General features: G+C 55.1%; 1 protein-coding gene across 3 annotated transcripts in view; it reads right to left on the bottom strand.

Moving 5' to 3' along the window:
• Positions 1–1013: 1013 nt before the first annotated feature.
• LINGO1 (leucine rich repeat and Ig domain containing 1) overlaps positions 1014–21279 on the bottom strand; it is a 182089-nt gene continuing 161823 nt past the window's right edge. The window contains exons 1-2 of one of the 3 annotated variants that reach the window (XM_037046971.1): positions 18765–19161; positions 1014–3813 (exon numbers count right to left, since the gene is read on the bottom strand). In XM_037046971.1, the coding sequence (XP_036902866.1) occupies positions 1957–3813; positions 18765–18770 (1863 nt within the window). In that variant the 5' untranslated portion in view covers positions 18771–19161 and the 3' untranslated portion in view covers positions 1014–1956. Of the gene's footprint in view, positions 3814–4835; positions 4895–18764; positions 19162–21279 lie in introns of those variants that run through there. The other 2 variants (XM_037046972.1, XM_037046973.1) reach the window with 2 other exon arrangements.

Genomic DNA, 21279 nt, shown 5'->3' on the forward strand with positions numbered 1-21279 from the left:
TAACAACCCAAAGTACAGAAGACCATCTTCGTCACAGATGGGAAGCCCGAGGTCTGAGATGTTGAGCAATAAACCCAAATGGCTAGGAAGTGTTAAAAATGACGTCACTCAGACCAGACCTGGAACCTTAGAGATGTATGATCAGGTGACAAGGTGACCTGCCTGACTCTTGGCACTTCTGTCATCCAGGGCAGCAGTCCCCAACCTTTTTGGCACCAGGGACTGATTTCATGGAAGACAATTTTTCCACAGACCAGGGTGGGGAGGGTGGTCTCAGGATGACTCAAGCACATTACAGTCAAGCTCACCTTCTGCTGTTTGGCCCAGATCCTAGGAGACCCAGACCAGTACCGGTCCGCAGTCCAGAGGTTGGGGACCCCGGAGGTTGGAGACCCCCATATGTTTCTCCCCAAGCCAGGGCATTCCTTTCCAGAGCTGAGTTTGGAGCGTTGAGGTTTCATGTGAATGGGCGGAGCCACATCTGCCCTTCCTAGTCACCTTATGTGCAGGTGGATCTCAATTCAGAACCCCTCACAGCCCAGGGCGGGCTCGCAGTATGGCCTGATGAAAGATGGCACAAAGTTCGGGTGACGACCTGGGTCTGGGCAGCCCTGAGGTCAGCCCCAGAACTGCTTCCCCCTCCCCAAAGATTGGGCATTCTGCATGCCCAGAAGTGGCATACAGCAGGCACTCAATAAATGCTTGTGGAAAGTGTTGATGTTCCTAATCAACAGGTCCTGGATAGGTCCAAGCCAAAGCTACAAGGGGGGATTCTGCCTGGGGGGAGCCCAGAACAGAGGTGGTTGAAGTCATAATGATCACGGGCCTTAGGACACCCCTGTGGGTCTAAAGCCTAGTTGATCTGGCCAATGCCTTTGGCCACTGCCCTGGCAGGAGCTTCTGGAAGTCCCTGAGCAGGCTCTCGCCCAGCCCGCCCTCAACCTCACCCCATGGAGATCCCTTCATGAGGCCCATCCCCCGCCGTGACATAATAATGACCATAATGAGAACAGTCACCCACATGTGTGCACAGCACTTTACAGGTTACAAAATGTTTCACATACATCTCATCAATTCCTCACAACAGCCCTGTGAGGTAGGCAGGGCAGGGAATAATGCTTCCATTTGTACAGATGTGGAGACTGAGGGTCAGTGACCTATCTGTGGCTGTGCAGCAAGTCAGTGGCACAGCTGGGACTAGAAGTTGGGCCTTGTCCCTGCCCCTGGCTTTCCCGGCTGGCTATACTGTCCTCCAGGAGGACCCCAGTTCCTGTCCAGAGTATCAGCCACACCTGACCAGGCCTCTGAACCCTGGCAGCTCAGCAGACAGCCCTGCCCCCATCTGGCAGCCCTGTCCCCTCCACCTGCTCCCAGCAAATAGCCAAATGGGAGGTGAGCCCACACCTGTCCCTCTGCCTGCTCCTACAGGAGGCCGCCCTGGCAGGGTGGGCAGGTGGGTGAGGCTGAAACCTCCTTTCCTATTTTCCTGAGTTATCCCTCCCCGCAGGGGAAGAGAAGAGAAAGGAGGAAAAGGAGGAGGATAAAAACTAGAAACTGAGTTGGAAGAGGGCCCTAGAGCAATCAGGATGTCAAAAGTTTGCATTCCGACTAGCTATAGAAATAGTTTTTTTCTCTTTTTATTATTTCAAGTTTTCATAAAAATCCATAATTATTGAAACCCAAGTTACAGAGGAAGTTTGTAACTTTTTAAATTGAATTACTGACTTCTGCATGTTGGTCCGTCAGTTTCCAACTCTAGTATGTCCACGTGTGCCCATACTGTCCACGTGTGCCCACGTGGGGTAGGGCATCTCCTGTGCATCGAGTTCCCCAGGCCCAGTCTTCGGAGGTCCTGGTGGAGAGAGGGGAGGCAGTGAGGGCCAGTGGGGCAGCCCAGGGCAGGAGTGGGGGCTGGGGAGGGTGGCACAGGGCTAGGGAGGAAGCCCTACCCCGCGCTCATATCATCTTCATGTTGAACTTTCGGGGTGCGTCGGTGGAGCTGATGCCCACATCTGACTTGCGTGGCACATACTCAATTTCGATATTGTGTTTCGTGTTGCCCTTGCCCCGGCTCCAGAGGAATAGCAGCACCAGGCAGAAGAGCACGACGCCCAGGAAGGAGATGAAGCCCATGGTGGTGGCGATAATGAGGGTCTTGATGTCGAAGGGGAAAGGCACGGTGGCTCGGGTGCTGTTGGCCTCTCCCTCGCCGGGCTGGTTGGAGATAAAGGCGAAGGTCTTGTTGGGCTGATGGGGCCAGTCGGGCGAGTAGCTGCGCACGTGCAGATGAGCGGGCATGGAGTCGTTGCCACCCGCGTTGGCTGCGATGCACAGGTATGTGCCGTTGTCCTGCACCTGGGCATAGCGCACCTCCAGCGTGCCATCGGGGAAGACTGTGAGCCGCCCATTGCTCTTGGCAGAGACCAGGTGCTTGCGAGGCGATAGCCAGAGGATGGTGGGCGGCGGGTCACCGTCTGCCCGGCACACAAACTGCACTGTGTGGCCCTCATCCACAAACACCTGTTGGGCCTTGCGGTCCCGGATGCGGGCACGGCGGCAGGTGAAGTAGTTGGGCAGGAGCACATCGGGGAAATCCTTGAATTCCTTGCCCTGGACGAACTCAGGCGTGGCACACGTGGGCTGCTGCCGGTTGAAGTTGAGCCGCCAGCGGCGCCGGAACACCCACAGGAGACGGCAGTCACAGGCCAGTGGGTTAGAGTCCAGGATGAGCGTCTCTAGGTTGCCCACTGAGTGGAAGGCGGATTCCTCAAGTGTAGTCAGCTGGTTGCCAGAGACATTGAGCACACGCAGGTGGTTGAGACCACGAAAGGCATAAGGCTCCACCACAGCCAGCTGCCCACCCACCAGCTGGATCTCCTGCAGCCGTAGCAGCTCATGCAACATGGAGCCCTCGATGTTGCTGATGGGATTGTAGGAAAGGTTGAGGAAGCGCAGATAGACCAGGTGGCGCACAGCCATGTAGGGCACAGCAGTCAGATTACAGTGGGTGATGGACAGGGATGTCAGATTGAGACCATAGAGGCAGTTGGGGGTCATGGTGTCCAAGTACGGCCAGTGGGAGATCTCCAAGACCTTGAGCCGGTATAACCTCTTGAAGGAATAGTCCCGGATGGCATTGATGTTGAGGTGCCGAAGCCTCAGGACAATGAGACTGTGCAGGTGGGACAGTGCCTCGGTGGGGATGGAAGTCAGGTTGCATTTCTCCAGTGTCAGCTGCTCTAGGCTGTTGAGGCCACTGAAGGCGCGGTGGGATATATAAACAAGGTCATTGTCGCCGACCTCCAGCGCCTTGAGGTTGTACAGGTCCTGGAACATGTAGTCCAACAGGATGACGATCTTATTCTCGCTGATGTCCAGCTTGGTCAGGTTACTGAGGCCAGTGAAGACGCCCAGGGGGATGAGCTTCAGACGGTTGCTGCGGAGCCCCAGTGTTCGGAGGTTGAAGAGATTGTTGAAGGCGCCAGGCTCCACGGTGCTCACGATGTTTTCATTGAGCTCCAGCTCCTCCAGGTGCGGGAAGCTGGCAAACTCATCCTGATTGAGCATTTTGATTCGGTTCTTGCCCAGGTCCAGCAGACGGGTCTCAGTGGGGATGCCCTCGGGCACAGCCACAAAGCGCTTGCGGTGGCAGAGCACCGCACGGTCCTGGGCGGAGCACTCACAGCGGGGTGGGCAGCCTGTGGCTGAGCCTGACAGCACCGAGCCCAGCACCAGCAGGAGGATGGGCTGCCAGCAGGCCAGGAGGGGGCTGGGCATGCTCCTCTCGCCTCCTGTCAGCATCCTCTTGCTTACCTACAGCCCGGAGCAAGCACAGGACAGAAGGAACGGTTAGAGGATATCTGGCTGGACTCCACCCTGAGCCCTCTGTGCCCTACCACCATCCCACCCCATCAGAATGTCCCTGACTCAGAGAGGCAAGAGGCTAGAGTGGCATATGACACCTACCTGGGACCACACAGTGAGGTCCAGACGCCTGGGGGAGGAGGGAAACTCCTGCCACCCTATGCTGCTTCCTCACTGCCACTTACCCTCCCAGAGCCTTCCTGAAGGGTCTTCCCAGCATCTCTGGAAGCAAGGGGGTTCCAGAGGAGCCTGGCATTGGACCCAAAGGCTGCACCCACCTCCTTTACATTTTATGTTTTATGGTGTGTGGCTCCAGGCATGCACCATGCACTGCCCTCCGCACTCTCTGCATCCTGGGCCACTACTTCCCCCAGTGCTCACCAGAAATTAAAGCCAGGCTTGCTGAATTGTCCTTGGGGCTCACAGAGAAACCAAACCGGCTCAAGGCTGAGGCCTCGGGGACAGTCTGCAGCAGAGCATGACTGGTCCCTGGTCTGTGGGCAAGGGCTTCTGAAGCTGCTGGGGACCCACCTCACAGCCTGTAGCCCGAGATGCCTCAGGTGCAGACACCACAGCCCAAATTCTGTGCGATCAGCAAACCTGGCAGTACATGTCAGTGTTCATGAATCTGCTCCCCAGTGGAGTTTCTAGATCAGTGGAGAGCACTCCCACTGAGAAAGCTGGGACCCAGGCCTAACGCCTCCCCACAGAGTCTCTCCAACTCTCTCCACCATCTGGGTGCCCACAGTGGCCCACCGGGCTCCTGGCTGCAGGACTCCAGAAATGAGTTCTCCCGGCCTTGGCTCCTGCACCTCTTGGAATGCCCTGTCCTGCCTATTTGCAACCTCAGCTTCTGGGCCTAATTTAATGCCTCATGCTCGGAGAAGTTTTTTCTGATCCCCAGCAGGAAAGACGTTCCCCTCCAAAGACCCTCAAGCCTTCACCGCTCTGCCTTTACGGATTTCAGTCACCTTCATCCCAGTGCCAAGTTCTGTGCAGCTCCTAGTCTGAGGGAGGTGGTCAGACCCCCAAAGCCCAGGATGGCATGAGCAGCCTAGAGGGGCTGGTCCACACTGTGGCTCTGTGGATACAAGGGTCACGACAGCCGGGCCCTGAGGAAGGGTGGTGGTAGTGACAAGGATGATGGTGCCAGGGCCCAGCTTGAGCACAGGCTACAGGTGGAAGGAATGGGGGTGTGCGAAGCTAGCTCCCCATTACTGTCCCTCAGCCTGGGTTCAGAAGAGGCCACTTGCTCACACTTGTTCCAACACGGTCTTCCCATCTTCTCCTTCCCTCCACTGTTGCACCACCTGAAAAATGGGCCTCACAAGGTAAGGAAGGAACTGAGAGGGCGATTCTGGACCTCTCCAAACTCCAGGGGGTGGACAAGATGGCCTCGCAGCTGAGCTGCAGCCCTCCCACTGCGGTTGTCTCGAAGATCCATCCATCCCAGCTGTGTACCCTGGGGCTCTGCTGCCCGTTCACACATCTCACATCGTGACCCTGAGGAGGGCTCGCTACAGGAAGGGGAAGCCCAGGCTGGGAGAGCCCACCTCTCTGTCCCAGTTCAGGCTCTTTTCCCACCCCTTCCAGCCTCTCCCCACACCTGTGCAGTTTCCACTTTCAAGGCCACAGTTCTTGTCAGCCACACTTCAACCCTTAAGGCAACTGAGGCTTGAAGGGCTTGTGGCTGCCCAGCCCATACAAGGGAGGGCTTCACTGGCTGGTGTAGCTCAGTGGATTGAGCGCAGGCCTGCAAACCAGAGGAGCAGGGTTCGATTCCCAGTCAGGGCACATGCCTGGGTTGCAGGCCAGTTCCCAGCAGGGGATGCACAAGAGGCAACCATGCATTGATATTTCTCTCCCTCTCTCCTTCCCTTCCCTAAGAATTAAAACAAACAAAAAAAATGAAAAACAAGGGAGGGCTTCAGACCAGAGCTCTGGTCTGTCCGCCTCCAGCAGAGCCACATCCTTTCCAGTGCTCCAGTGGCTTCTCAGGACTGACAGGGGCTCCCTGGCTACATATTGACCAAGTGACTGATTAACCAGAAAGGGCTCTGGATGTTACTGACATGGGATGGAACTGCAAAATTTTGTCATCCCCATAGGCTTTGTCCACCCCATTCCTTCAGCCACTCTCATCCTCTCCAGATTCTTCTGTGGTTCATCCTTCCCCACTCCACCCCCACCTGGCCATTTTCTGGAGTCACACACGCTCCAGGGACCCACCAGAAAAGCAAACATCTGACTAAGTAACTGGGCTAGAGGCTGAAACCGGTGCAGGTATGAGGCTGAGGACCTGCAGAGGAAAATGGGACTTTTAGCACCCAGCTAGGAGCTGGGTTGGTGGGCAGGGTGGGGGCTGATGGAGAGGGGGCTGAGGAATTAGAGGGGGCTAGCAAGGGCACAGAGATGTTGGTAAGCCCCTCACACAGGCAAGAATCTGGTATTTGAAGCCTCTGCCACCTAGTCTCAACCTACCTGTCTACCTCCTTTCCCACCATTCTGCCAAGTGATTCTATCTCACTCTGGCCAGGTCTTTACACTGCTGCCTTGAAGCCATCTCTGTTTGAGGAACTCTCCCAGCCTCTTGCTCCAGCAGCCTTTGTGACCTTCCACCCCAAAGGCCACCTCCTCCATGAAGCCACCCTTGACCTATTCAGTCAGAAATCATCTCTTGCCTACAACACTGAAGCACCTTACATTTATTAGTATTGATTTTATGTAACCGGCACATAGCACACATCTAAAAATGACTTGAGCCAAGTGACAGAAAAGTTAAGCCGTGAGATGATGAGAAGATAAAACTAAAGAAGGCAAGTCAGTGAGAAAAAAATGACACAAAATCCTGACTAACGACTGAAGGTGAGACCTTCCTGGCGACACAAGCCAAGATGGACTATGCTCCACAGCCTAAACTCTCAGCCCCGCACCTGTTCTGGGTGTTTAACTGCGGGTCAGGCAGTCGTGGGTGCATCTCACCTGCTAGAAGTACAGGTGTGTAAGGACCAACGGTGTGATACAGCCTCAGCCAAGGAGCGGCATATGCAGGCCCCAGTGAATGTGCTTTGAAGGGAAGGGTGTGCCTGGGATTTTACAGGAGTTGAAGTCCCTCTGACGGAGCTGAGACTCGAGCAGGAAGCTGAGCAATGAGAGACCCAGGGAATTCAAACACGTTGGTAGGAGAAAGTTGGTCGGCGTTGCCCTGTGTGGCTGCCGCCCTCCGGTCTGGCAGTGAGACCACAGGGCCATGTTCCACAGGCCCAGAATAGCTTCCGAAGGGCACACCCTCTGAACTGCCTCCCCTCCCCTTTTACATGGAAAGGTGGGGAAACTGAGGCCTGGAGAGGTGAAGGTGCTTGCCCAAGCTGACACAGCAGTACCACAGCATGCCTATGAGGTCCCTGTCACCCAGGGATGCTGGCAGGGTCATGTCTGACGGGCCACCAAAACTGCTAAGTGGGCAATGTGCTGCTCCTGCTGTCCTGGCACCATTAATCCTTCAGGTTACTCCTGAAATTGCCAAGGAGAAGTGTTGTGTGCATTGCAATCATGTTTTATTTTGGATCCTTGCCCCCTGAAGGGCTTTCCACAAAGGCAAGAGTTTAAAAATTGGACCAATAAACACACAGGAAATAAACATGGAAGGCAGGCCGGTGGGCAGGCAGAGAGCCGTGCTGGGACATGATGCTCAGACCCACAGCAGGCTGAGTCCTTTCAGCCCCAGGGCCCTGGGGCTGCCTGTCACCCCCATCAGACCTGTGCTGCCACCATCACACCCTCACACATATCCTAGGGCAGATATGGCAGCTCAACTGCTTCCCATACCGGCTACTCTACTGTGACCAGGGTAACTGCCTGTCCTCTCTAGTCTATTTCCCTCTACTGTGTAGTGAAAGGCTGGACTCCAGGGTCCCTGAGAAAACCCGCAATGAAACTAGACTTCCTCCAAGTAGAGAGTCATCCTCAAATGTGGTTGGGGGCCTAAGGCGGTGGGGGCTCAGGCTCCAACTGTAGTTCCACTGGGACTAGAAGGACCTGTTGGAGGGCACTCACACTGTGGCTGTCTCCTCTGGGGCTCAGGGTGTGATAGGGCAACTGGTGGAGATAGAAGGTGCATGGCATCACCTGTGAGTGGACTTGTAGAATCACTGAGGAAGGTCAAGGGTGATTCTACCTCATTCGGCAGTATCTGGATGCTCCTGGGGTCAGGGGTGTGTCTCTTCCACACACCCAGTCCACAGGCTTTTTACACAGTCTCAGAAACCCTCGCACCAGCATTCAAAAGAAGTACTTCTTGTTCATTTTATGGATGAGAATAACTGAGACTTCCAAAAGGGAATTCATTTGCGTTAGGCCTAGGCCACAAAGTAAGTAGGCAACAGAGCTCTGCTCTTTCTGGTCCAGTTGCCTGGTCCAAGAACTGCCTGGTGTGAAGCACTGATTCTTTCAGACACGCAGGCCAGACCTGTAGGGCAGGTATGTCAGAGGGTAAGGCCCTCAGGGCTGAGGGAATGCACTACCTTTGACAGCTGCAAGTAAGCACCCTGGCACCTGACAAAAGCCTTTCCCTAACTATCTGAAAATGGTATGTTGAACACACTGAATTTTTTCAGTGTTTTTCCACCGTACCCTTCTCCTGTGCCTGACGTATGCGCGAATCTCACCTAATCTGGGGTTGGCTGCAGCAGAGTGTAGAAGGTTTAGTTATTTTAGGTTTCTAGTATCAATATTTCATGGTGTTCCCATTCAGTGTTACTCAGGGACCACAGGGATCCCCAGCACACAGGGCCATGAGATCCCTGGCGGGGAGGTGCCACTGCCATCCCTGGGGCCCTGGGGATCTGGGTTCTCAGCCTGGTAGTGGGGCAAGCATATGAGATCTCATCTTGTCCTGACACCCTATGACCGAGTCTGCAGCAGGAGGGAGTAAAGATGGATGAAGAGGGGTGCCAGGCCTGGGAAGGGGGACTGGGGGCTCCTGAAAGACAGTCCAGGGCCCTCCCCAGCTCTGCCACCAAGAAATGACCAGGAGAGCAGGAGCCGGGGGAGGTGACAGAAATGGGAAGATACACAGTGGGCAAGCAGGAGAGAAAAGGAGTGGAAGTGAAAGGCAGAGAAAGCAGAGGAAAAAGATGGGTAGCTGGGGCTGAGGGCACGGACTGGCAGTGGGGGTCTGGGAAAGACGGAGCGAGAGCTCACCCTGCAGATTCAACTGCCATTTTCTGAGCTCCTCCTGCTTGTGTTGCCTATCAAAAGCCCTGGCTGCTTAACACATCCTGTTCTCACGGACACCCCACAAAGCAGGTTTGATTATTCAGGAGAGGGAAGGGACTCACGCTGGGTCACTAAAGGACAGAGGCAGATTCCTAATGACTTACCCTGTCTGCTTGCCTGAGGTCCCTTCTTTGCCTTCGGCTCCAGGGCACGAAGTGACTGGATCCATTTCATGAAATTATCAAGTGTGTTAGTGGAAAGCATATCTGCTCACAGGCAGCCATGGCTGTGGGGTGGAGGGAGGGTGGGGTGAGGCTGTCTCAAAAGACCCCGATGGCCCTTTCTCCCACTGTGAGGTGCCTGAAGATGTCTCACTTGGCCTCCGGAATCCAGCTCATGGGTCTCTTCTCCCATGTAGTTCTTCTCAACCCCCAGGAAGACATTCCCTCTGCCAGCATTGCCGGTGTGTTTACCTCTCTCTCTTCCTCCCTTGGTTGGAGCTTCCGCAGCCCCACACCATTCAGTGCTCACTCAGGCTGACACAGCTCAGCACCCCTAGGCCATCTTCTTCTCAGTGCAAAGACAGCCCATCCAACAACTGCTGGGACAGCTCCCAGAGCAGCTCCGATCCCGGCTGAGGCTCTTCACAGAGGCCTCATAGACAAGGTGTCACACGAGCTCATGCTGAACTCAAACACACCTCCACAGGCCAAGTAAGAGGGCATTTTGACAGAGGAAACAGTGAGAGCACAGGTGTGTGGGGTGGTCATGATTGGCCTGGTCCATGTGAGCGCATCCTACTTAATCTCTCCCACCCCAATCCCGAGAGGGCCAGTGCACTCCATTAGGGCTTTCTAGAGCTGATCCCTGCCGAGGTGTGAATGACTAATCCTGATCCAAGGTGTGAGCTGCTAATGGGGGAGCTCAGTCCCAAGGAGGGCATGTCGTGCACAGGTCTGCGTGCCTTTGCCATCCCTCTCTCTCTTCCTTCCTTCTCTTCCTCCTCTAGCTGCCCTCTACAGGGACAGAACCATTAATCCAGAAGAAAACTGAGGTCATGTCCTTTGTCATGTATCATTCGTTATTTTCCTCTTGCTCTTGGTTCTGGCAAAGAGTTGCCCCCCCCAGCCCTTGCGTGAGTGAGGCCAGTGTTGTGTGTGCCTATTGCCACTCCTCCCAACATTGCCCACCCTCCCTGGCCCAGAACCACCAGCCCCATCCTTAGGCATACTTGGGAACTCAATCCTCTCCCAAAGGTGCTCACCTGGGCTCTTAGCTGGGGCCAGTCTAGAGGGTGCTGACCAGGCACATGGGGCTGCCTGCCTGTTTGCTGCGAAGCCCGCTTCCTGCTGGCTTTTGCAGCTGCTCCTTGTGTGGCCCTGGGCACCAACCTGGTGCCCTGCACTTGAGGGAGGAATGCCCCTGTCTGCCTCCCACTCGTCCCAGCAAAGTACAGCCCATCTCAGGATGCATAGCCTTCTGGCCAGCCCATGGCTCCAGGACATTTGCAGGATAAATTATGAATTTTAATTGTCAAAGTAGTTTAGTGTGTAAAGGCTCCTCTATATAGGCTCTGCCCTCCAAGAGTGGTCAGCTTGGTGGGGAGAAGCAGGGGTTGGGTAAGGCCCAGAGGAGGACACCTTGGGTGAGCAAAGGGCACTGGCCCTTATACGTCCCAGGCCTTGGCTCCAGCCAGTGCACCCCTGCCCTGCTGTGTAATCTTGAATGAGTCCTGCATCACTCTGGGCCCTGCATGTGCCAAGGTGGTTCTGAGGTGAGAGACCAGCCAGGAAGCTAGGAACTGGCCTGGGGAAGGTAGGACGGGCCACTGGTCCGGGGAGCTTCCTTGCTGTCTGTGCTGGGCTCACTTGACAGAATGGCACCTCGGCTTGGATTGGAGCTGTCCCAGAGTTGAAGAGGGAGAGGCAAGCGCCCATGTGGTGAGCTGAGGGAACTCAGGAAAAACCCAGGTCCTGCACCTCCACAGTTCCCCTCCCATCTCTGGGTCTGAGATACCAATCTGGGCTCTAAGGAGCAAGAAGGTGTCCCTGAAGGCCTCCAGCCCCATCCCCTGCCCAGGTCGGTGGCCCCTCGGTAGGTGCCTAGCAGAAACACCTGCTCCATATCCTCTCATCCCCTCACACCTTCCTGAGGCCTCCTCGGGCCCTCTCCCAGCTGTCCCAGATCTCAGGGCTCCTTTACCTGGAAACAGCCAACACCCTATGGGAGGACCACAGGCTTGAATTTGGGAGAGTGGGTAGTCATAGCCTCAGAGTCTCAACGCAGCGAAGGGGGAGCTGAAGGGAGTGGTGGAATCCACAGGAGATTTGGAAAGCACTGGTGTGCCAGACAGCATTCTCAGTCCTTCACATATAAAGTTTACTCCCACCACAACCCGCTGAGGTAGGTCCTGTTATCACCCCCACTTTGCAGATGGAAAAAAACAAAGCAGTTCTGTAACTTGCTTTTGACCACACAGGTAGCACAATACTAACTCAAACATGAACTTGTTTAATCCTACCAGGCTGGTATATTATCTCCTTTTTACAGATTAGAGAACTGAGGCACAGAAGTGATACAACTTGATCCAAAATCACACAATGGTTAAGTGGCTGAGCTGGGATTAGGCCTCAGACAGATAGAACCAAGGTAGTCCTGACCACTCATATATTGCCTCTTCCTGTTTCGGGTTGGAAGACCTGCTGAGCTGCATGATCGTGGGCAAGTGACTTTTTATATTTTGGGCCCTAAACTCCTCATTCAGAAGAGGAAGTGGCAGAGTTCATACTGCCCTCACTGGCTGGGGGCAGAGAGTTCAAGGAGAGGGGAGTGAAGAGACATTTACGTTGAACATGGACACTCGGTGCTTTGTGGAACGACTCCACCAATCCTCACCCCACCCTCTGTGAGGGAGACACCATTATCTCCACTTTACTGATAAGAAAACTGAGGCTCCAAGCTGTTAGCTCACCTGCCCAAGATCACTGGGCTTGTCTGACTCGAAGGCATGATAACTCTATCATCACACGGGTGAGGAATCAGAGGCCCACAAGCATCAGGGACCTGTCTAATGTCCCACAGCAGCTCAGAGGTGGGGCTTGCTCAGAAACAGGTGAAGGTTTGGGTTATTTCTGCCTCAAAAAGGGAAAAGAGTTTAAAAACAACCCCCTAACACCTCACAAACCAAGATCCAGTGAGTTATTCAAAAACTCTTGCCCTTCTCCTGGCACTGACTATTCCAAGCCCTCCCTATTCAACTGAATCTTGGCCAACCCCCTGCCTAAGCCCATTTTTTCCAACCTGGTATACTGAGCTCAGTACCAAGAGGCAATTAACCCCACTGGGCAGACACATACAGGTGCCATGTTCTGCTCAGGTACAGCTGATGCCATCCCCCAGCTCCCTGTTCCTGAGACACCCAGGATGTGCACTGGCACGTCTGCAGATCTCTAAGGGGTGTCCCAAGGCAGAAGATGTAAAGAGTCCGGTGCAGACCAAAAGGGCAGAGCCAAGACCTATGGGCAGCGTCACAAGGTAGGCCCGTTCTGCCCAGTGTGAGGAATCGAGCTCAAGACAGAAGATCTGCCTTGATAAATAGTGAGTGAGCAGCCTGTCACGAGAGGTATGCAATCAGGAACCACGGATCAGGGACACTGCAGGAAGACTCCTTCGCTGGGATCTATACTTCAGCACCCCCTCTTAGTTCTAAAATACTCCCATCATGCATCTGTTTGAAGGGATGGCCAGACCCCGAGCACACCTGCAGCCCTGTTCTGGGCCAGGCAAGGGAAGGCTGCTGGCCAAGTTCTACCCTTCCCAGGAGCTGCCAGCAGGTTCTCTGCAGAGGGAAGCAGAGGAGGTGGCAGAGAGAGATTAACTCCCTGAAATGGGGGAAAAAATAGAAAAATACACACACCGCACACCCTAATAACATGTAATAAGAGGTTGGAGATGAGGAACAATGCCTTGTTAATGTCACCCTGGAGGCAATCAATTTGGGTGTCGCATGAAATAAGCATAATTATTTCCACAAGCCTCGTCTCTCCTCTCTAACCAGCCCCTGGACAGGGGCCCCTGTCCAGGCAGGGAAAGCCACCAGGCTGGTAGAGGGAGCCACTCCAAATCACCTTGCCAGGACCGGCCTTCTCAGCCCCTGTGGTTAGGAGGCTTGAGGGCCTCATAGGGGGCCTTGAAAATGCCTAGGAACCGGCTTGCTCAGCCACCCTCAGTCACTAATGGTAAGAGTAATCAGGGAGGACACCCGCAGAGCGGGAATGAAGGAAGAAAAGCATGTAGTTCATTCCACCCTGCTCATTCCCCAAGTCATCAAACTCTTTTGAGCACTCACCAATGTGCCAGGGTGTGGAGACCAGGTTTTTAGGGCCCTGTGCAACATTGAAACAATGAAGCACAGGCTCCCTCTGCCTCCAAAGCTAGGACCACCCCTGCCTATCCTGGGGGGAGCACAGTGCCACTGGGGTTCCCTTCACTCTAAATGCCCCTCCTCCACTCCACTTCATCAAGGAGTCCTCCCTGACCTTGCCCATCCTTCAAAAAAGGGGTTGGACAGACAGCATCCCGACTGGGGAAACCAAGGTGCAAACAGGACGACTGCTTAGTGAGCATGTGTTACACACCGGCCACTACCCATCTCAACCCTGTACGCAAGAAACCTTGAATTCCAGAAACGCAAATCAAGATGATGAAGTTTACCATTTTACACTCATTCAATCAGTAAAATGGAGACATCTGAGCACAGGAGTTCTGACGGGGATGTGGAGGAAGGAGAACATCACCTCCTGCTGGGGACACATAAAGGTCCAATTTGGAAAACACTCCTAGTAAAGGCGAATGCAAATGTGCCCCCCAACCCAGCAGTTCCACTCCCAGCTCTGTGCCCCTGAGACCACGCCTCAGAAGACAGGCAAGCATGCTCACGGCAGAATTGTCTGTAAGAGCAAAAAGGAAAACAACCCACATGCCCATCAACAGAAGGACAGAAAATACAATGTGTTGTGTCCAAACGACAGACCACTGTGTATTCATGTGAACATAAATGGACATCTATTATTTGCAATAACAGAGACGAGGCTTATACCTACACGTACAGTTTCAGGTTCTTTTTACAAAGTTGAAAAATGACTAAAGCTGAACAATTTCTTTCTTTTTTAAAGATTTTATTTATTTATCTTTAGAGGGGAAGGGAAGGAGAGAGGGAGAGAAATATCAATGTATGGTTGCCTCTGCCGGGGACACACAATGTACCGTGTGTCCCCTGCCAGGAACTGGCCTACAACCCAAGCATGTGCCCTGACTGGAATCAAACTGCGATCCTCTGGTTCGCAGGCCTGCGCTCAATCCACTGAGCTACACCAGCCAGGGCTTAAAGCTGAACAATTTCTATGTATCAAAATATAACTTATAAAAGGCAAGGAAATGCTAAACGGATAATTTAGGGTAGTGGTTGCCTCAGAGAAAGAGGCCAATGGATAAGGTGAGGAGAAGAACACGGGAAGACATGCTCTGTTATTAAAGTGCTAACGTTCAGCCCTGCCTGGTGTGGCTCAGTGGTTGAGCACCAGCCTGCATATCAAAGGGTCACTAGTTCAATTCCCAGGCAGGGCACATGCCTGGGTTGCAGGCCAGGTCCCCTGTAGGGGGTGCACAAGAGGCAACCACACATTGATGTTTCTCTCCCTCTCTTTCTCCCTCTCTTCCCCTCTGTCTAAAAATAAATAAATCAAATATATTTTTTAAAAATGTGCTAACATTCAGGTTGGGGAGTAGGGTCATGGTACTCATTGTATTATTATTCCTAATACTAAATACACTGGTTAGTTAATTAGCAGGTCATACCCAGAACAATGAACAAGACCCCCAGGGCAGAAGCCAGGAAGAAGGCATCCTAGCCTGAGCCCCATGCTTGTTATCAGGGACTTACAACTAAGTCATTCCTCCTCTGTGGCTTCGTTTTCTAGCTATGCAATCAAATCTCTGTACCACCTACCAGGGTAAGACTGAGAGCACCTCATTGATAGAAACTATGAGTAGCAAGCATTTCTAGAGAGCTTACTGTGTGCCAGGCACTGCTCCACACATCTCACATATATTAACATACTTAATTCTCATGATACCCCTAGAATTAACCACTGCTGTTATCCTCGCTTTATCAATAAGGACACTGAAGCCCAGGGATGTGAAGTGACTTGCCCCAAATCACAGAATTAGGCAGTATTGAGCTAAAATTTAAGCCTGAGCATCTGGCTTCAGGATCCACGCTCAACCTCTCACTACAAAGTGATCTGGAAGTAACTGAGCACACGAGAAGAAGGCTGTTGTCAGCACAGCCCTACCAGGCCATTGGACTCAAGGGCGTTCATTCAGTCACTTATTCAACACAGAAATAAGGTCGGCATCAAACACGCCTTCCGTGCATTTGGAAATGAACTCGCCCTCCCACACTTTCTCCAAAGAACTGTCCCTGATTCTGGGATCCTCTGCTTTCTGTGTCTCTGCCACATCTGCTACCACCTCAGGACCTACCAGGCCTCTCTCCTCCCAGAGGACCCATGACTGTCTCAGCCCCCAGGAACAAATCCCATTTTCTCTGTGTGAGAACACCCTGCCTTGGTTCTCCTCAACCACCGCCCGAGGCATCCTTGATGTCACCCAGCTCTATCTTTACAGGCTGGGGACACTGTGTCCCCTCCAAGCAGTCCTTGCCACCAGCTAACAGCTGCTCCCTGGATCCTCCCAGTGTCTTCCCTATTCACCAGTAAGGGGGGGGGGGGGTCAGGGGAAGAGCACACAATTGCCCACAGTATTCAAGGCAATCCATGGGAGCCTCAGAGAGGCCTAGCCTGAAGCCGCCAGCTCTGCCAGGCAGTGTAGCATAAATGCACGAACGAATGGGTTGGTATGATATTAGATGCAAACCAATGTAATTCTACACTGTGGGNCCAGGAACAAATCCCATTTTCTCTGTGTGAGAACACCCTGCCTTGGTTCTCCTCAACCACCGCCCGAGGCATCCTTGATGTCACCCAGCTCTATCTTTACAGGCTGGGGACACTGTGTCCCCTCCAAGCAGTCCTTGCCACCAGCTAACAGCTGCTCCCTGTATCCTCCCAGTGTCTTCCCTATTCACCAGTAAGGGGGGGGTCAGGGGAAGAGCACACAATTGCCCACAGTATTCAAGGCAATCCATGGGAGCCTCAGAGAGGCCTAGCCTGAAGCCGCTAGCTCTGCCAGGCAGTGTAGCATAAATGCACGAATGAATGGGTTGGTATGATATTAGATGCAAACCAATGTAATTCTACACTGTGGGTACCTGGAGGAGGATCAGTGTCTTGGAGCAGTCAGGGAGGTTTCCTAGAGGAGGGGCCAGGAGAAGGAAAGGAGGAGAAGACCTCTGGGTAGGGATGCTGGATCAAGCCAGGTGATGGGTGGATATGCAGAAGAACCTACTGGTGGGAACAGAGAACCATTGGGAGGAAGCGACTCTGAGACTGGAGGGCTACCATCCTTCCATAGATGTGCCACACACAGGACAGAAGGACCAAAAGACCCGGGCCAGGAAACCAAGGCTCTGACCCTGAAACCAGCACCACCACCTCCTCCTCACCCACACCCTTCCCCAGCCCCACGTGACCCGCTTCCTTACCTTCCATCAGACCCTGCTTCATGCCTCCACAGGTGCCCTAGCAAATCACCGCACAGCCTCACTCCTCAACAGGAATGCAGCCCCAGCTCGGACTGTCATCTTCCAGCCATTTACTCGGGACCCACCCCTGGAAAGCAGCACCACCACTGGGGTCCTGCTTGGCTTTATGATAAACACCACCCTCATGAGAGGGTGTGTGTATGTGTGTGTCCCTCTGGAATTCAGGGTTCTAGAAAACCGTATCTAATACAAGGAAAAGTGGGTATTCAGAGGCAGGGGATGGAGGAGCTGTGTACTGGGATCCAAGAGCACTATAACAATAGTGGGTGGAGTGGTCTCTCCACCCACCTCCAGTCACACTGGGGCCCTCAGCCCACAAGTCATGCATGGTAACTGGGCTTAGAGCACATGCCCCATGCCCATCCCCTAAAACCTGGTCCCTTGGATTCAGGACTGACTCTAACTCTAGGCCCTGGGAAGCATTGCAACCATGACCAAGCCCTGTCATGGTTTTAAATAGGCAGGGGGGCGGGGGGGTGGCGAGGAACCACAAGTACACAACAGATGACTTGCCCTGGCCTTTGCTAAGCCCTCCCCCTGGAGGAGCAGCTGAGTGCTGCCTGGAGCCCCCATCTGGGTTCCAAGGATTTGGCATCTCCCTTCTGCTGCCTTATTTTCTCTTTCCTGCCTCAGGCCATGGGAGAAAGCAGGAAGGGCAAGCAAGCTGTCCCAGAAGACCAGGTGCTAGCTACCACCTTTGCAGAGGTGTTAGGACTCTGAGAGCCACCTGGCCCACACAAGGACAAAGGGTCTGGGACAGGTAACCCTTTCCTCCCTCACCAGCACCCCTCACTGGTGAGGGATGAGGGGGAAACCCCAGGCTCACTGCTCCCTGAGTATGCGAGGCACCCAGTGCTGGAGCTGTTAGCATAATGACCCAAAGGGCCAAGCCCTGAGCCCAGACCCCGGAGCCCAGGGCCAGGCTGGGCTACATGCCCTCTTGCAATCCAAGCCATGCAGAGAACTGAGGGAGGGCTGGGCTGGCAGGGAAGGGGCTTGCCCAGATGGCACTGCCCCCCACTTCAGGGCCTCCTGCCCTCCCACCCAAGCAGGGCAGAGCTGTTCCTATCCTCCCCACCCCCACCCCAGGAGCTCTGAGAACAAAGAGGAGATGCTGCTGGCAGAAGCAGGGCTGGATGGGGCTGGGCTTGGAGACCCAGCAAAAAACTGGAAGAGACTGCCCACTGGGCCTGCCCCACCCCTCTTCAAAGGGGGAGCCACCTGGAGGGGCTCAGCTCCTGAGGGTCAAAAGAGGGGGGGCAAACAGAGGCAGAGGATCCCTTCTCACCTCTTTTTTCTCAGCTGGTTCCCACCTCCCACCCACTCTGCCTCAGAATAAAAAGTGGGGCAGGATTGGTGAGAAGCCCGGGCTGAAGGCAGACAAAGGGGAGGCCCCTAAAGGGTTCCTGGGTCCTCCACAGACCCAACTCCCGCTCCTCCACTCTTCCTACCCCTCACTTTCCTTCTCCTCCTCACCACTGGCGTTGCTCCTTGTGAGGGGAGGGAGCTGGCCCCTAGGCTGAAGCTTGTGGAGAAAGCTGGCCCCTGACCTGCATCCACCCTCCTGGGGGTGCCTGGTGCTGGCTTGGGTGCCTGGGGGTATCTGAGCTCTGTGTAAAGGGGCAGCCACCCAGCGCGCTGAGCAGAGGCCATACCCTCCGCGGTACATGGCGCTCCAAATGGGAGGGGGAAGGAGGATGACCAAGACTGAGACACAGGTGGGGGCACCTCCACAGCTCCAGGGTCCCAGCTAGCCAATTTGAAATTTGTTGGGGTGAAGGAATGAGAAAGGGAAAATCTTCATTTCTGAGGCTTGAAGAGGGTCATATCTCTGACCCCCAAGCGGGGGTCTTGGATGGCACTGGGCTGCCCCACAGCCCCAGGGGGGCCCACAGTGCCCCCCAGAGACACTTGCCGAAGGACTGCCCGCTCCGGGCTGGGCTGTAGCCGCGGGGCTCACCTGCATCTCGGGCCCGCCGTCCGTCCGCTTGGCTCGGTCACCAATTGCATATCTCCCAGGCCTGGTCACAGCCCCTGCCCAGCCCCCTCCTCGGTCTCCTCCTCCTCAGCCGACACCTCCGCGGGTCGGTCCGTGAGCCTTCGCTGAGATGTGAGATGGCCGTCCGTCTGTCAGCCCCACGCGGGCAGGAGCCCAGCCAGAGCCGGGGCCGGGGCCTGAGCTCCGGAATGAAGGAGCAGGAGGCCGCAGACCCGGCGGGCGGAGGTGCTGGAGTGCTCAGGACTTGCTACACTGGCTCCACGAACCTAGTTCTGCGTCCAGAGCCGGCCTAGCGCCTCCGCTGCCTCTGCTGGTGGGGCCGAGGTTGATGCCGGGAGTGCTCTGCTCTGGGGCTGAGACCCGGGCTAGGGCTGAAGCCCGCAGGCAACGGACACGCGTGCTGCTCGGAGCCACTCATCGGGAGAGGGGCCGGGGCTACGCGGGTGGGGACTCCGCACGCTCCCGAGCAGGACCCGCTGCCGCCAGCTGCCCTGTCGCCGGCCGCCCACTCCGGCTCCCGCGCCAGCTCCCGCCCGGGTCCGCGCTGTGCCGCGGCACAGGGAGGGAACACGAGGAGCGACGAGCAAGCTTGGAAGGGAGGGGTACCGAGGGAGGGAGGCAGCCAGCCGCGGGAGCCAGGCGGGGGGGAGGAGAAGGCGCGGCAGCACAACCAAGGAAGGGGGAGGCGAGGTGGGGGGCTCGTCTCCTTTCCGCTAAGGGGGCGGAGAGTGAACAGTGCCCCAACCCCTGCTCTGCACTGCTGGAACTGGAAACCGGCGAGGGGCGCGTCCGCCTCGTGCGAGAGCCGGCTCCCAGGCGTCCAGCTCTGCATACAGCCGCACCTCTCCCAGTCCCGGCTACAGGCAAATCTCTGGCCAACGTGACCCTCTTGTGTGTGCGCACCCTCTAGGGTGTCCATATGCGTGTACACGTGATCCCGTGTGTTCACACATGTTTACTAGGGTCACTGCACACTGCCATGTGAACGGACACACGAACGTGAACGGACAAAGTTCCCCGCCCAGTCGGGGTTCTTTGGAGGATGGCGTGGGAAGGGTCAGGCCCAAAGCCTCTCCCCTGCTCATTGTCCCCTCTTCTTGGAAATGTCTGTGAACAGCTAGAGGGCCCACAGGCTGGCGGCCTATGAGCAGGCAGGTAGAATGGGGGAAGCTCTAGAGGATGGCGAGGAAGGCGCGCCAGCTCAGTGGCTTTACCCCAAACTAGGTCTTGCCCCTCTTTTACAGTCAGGGTCCCCGCCCAGTCTGGCTTCTTGTCCAGCAGAAGGCAGCAAGCCACTCTGGCCGGCCCTGGCCACAGATACTGCATCCAATGACCAGCAGAGGGCAGTGTACAGCCCCCGTTTCAACTTGGTGATCCCTCTCCTTGCTCCCCAAAGGTCCAGGGCGTCCTGGGCTGGTATCACATACTCTGATGGGACCAAGGAATGGTACCGCTCCTCAGACATCCAAATCCTCTTTGACCAGCAGATACAGAATATCAGCTTGCTGGGGGTGTCTTGGCAAAGCATGCAGATTGGGTTAGGACCCTTGGGAACACACCACATTCCACTGTAGAGTACCTTCCACATCTTTGAAGCCCGAAGTTCTTTAACACTAAGCTAGTTTGATTAGGATAACCACTAATGCTGACCGCCCCCCCCCACACACACACACACAGAGTTGGGAGTGCATTCCTTTAGCACACTAATGCTCCCAACACCTAGGGCCCACAGGTGTAGGGGTTCTGGCAGGTAGAGAAGAAGCTGAGGCTAGGGGGAGGGGACTGACCCAAGGCCTCTTAGTAGGCCTCAAGACAGACTCCAGCATTCTACTCCCAGTACCACCCCACCCCCAACCCCAGCATGCCTGACATTCATTGCAGATACCTGGCTGGCGTGGTGGGGCCTCCAGTGTCCCCTGATCCATAGTACCATCTTGCTTCTCCACTGTTCAGCCTCACACATGCAGCCCAAGTATCGCACAGACCTTTTTTTTCCCAGCTGAACAGAGATTCTGGGTACCTGTCAGTATCACTGCCACACCACAGCTAGGGGCACTCTTGCCTGGAGAGCCATCTCCTGTCTTCTATGCCTGAGTCCATCTTCATCCTGGGCCTGGATGGAGCCCAGCTCCTAGCAGAAGCTGATGCTGTGCTGCTGTGCCCTCCACATTCACCCTCCAACAGCCCTGGGAGGAGACGCTGTTCCTCCTGTGACAGAGTCGGAATCCCAAGCTCAGAGAGATGACTTGACTTGCCTGTGGTCACACAGCTGGTAAATCAGGGCTCAGATAACCAGCAGGGGGCAGGCCTGGCAGAGGGATTTGGAGGTGGGAGGGATAGAGAAGCGATACAGGAGTCCTCCTCCCTTCCAAAGCCCAGCAACGGTGGCTGCCTGGACTCGTTCCCAGGCTCCTGGCTCCTCTGCCGGGGCTATTTGTGAGTTACTCGCAAGCTCCCGTCTCCTGCACCGCCTCCT

The sequence above is a fragment of the Sturnira hondurensis genome, unplaced genomic scaffold, assembly GCF_014824575.4.
Source record: "Sturnira hondurensis isolate 20B ecotype Veracruz unplaced genomic scaffold, ASM1482457v3 Scaffold0005329, whole genome shotgun sequence".
In the NCBI taxonomy this organism is placed as follows: domain Eukaryota; kingdom Metazoa; phylum Chordata; class Mammalia; order Chiroptera; family Phyllostomidae; genus Sturnira; species Sturnira hondurensis.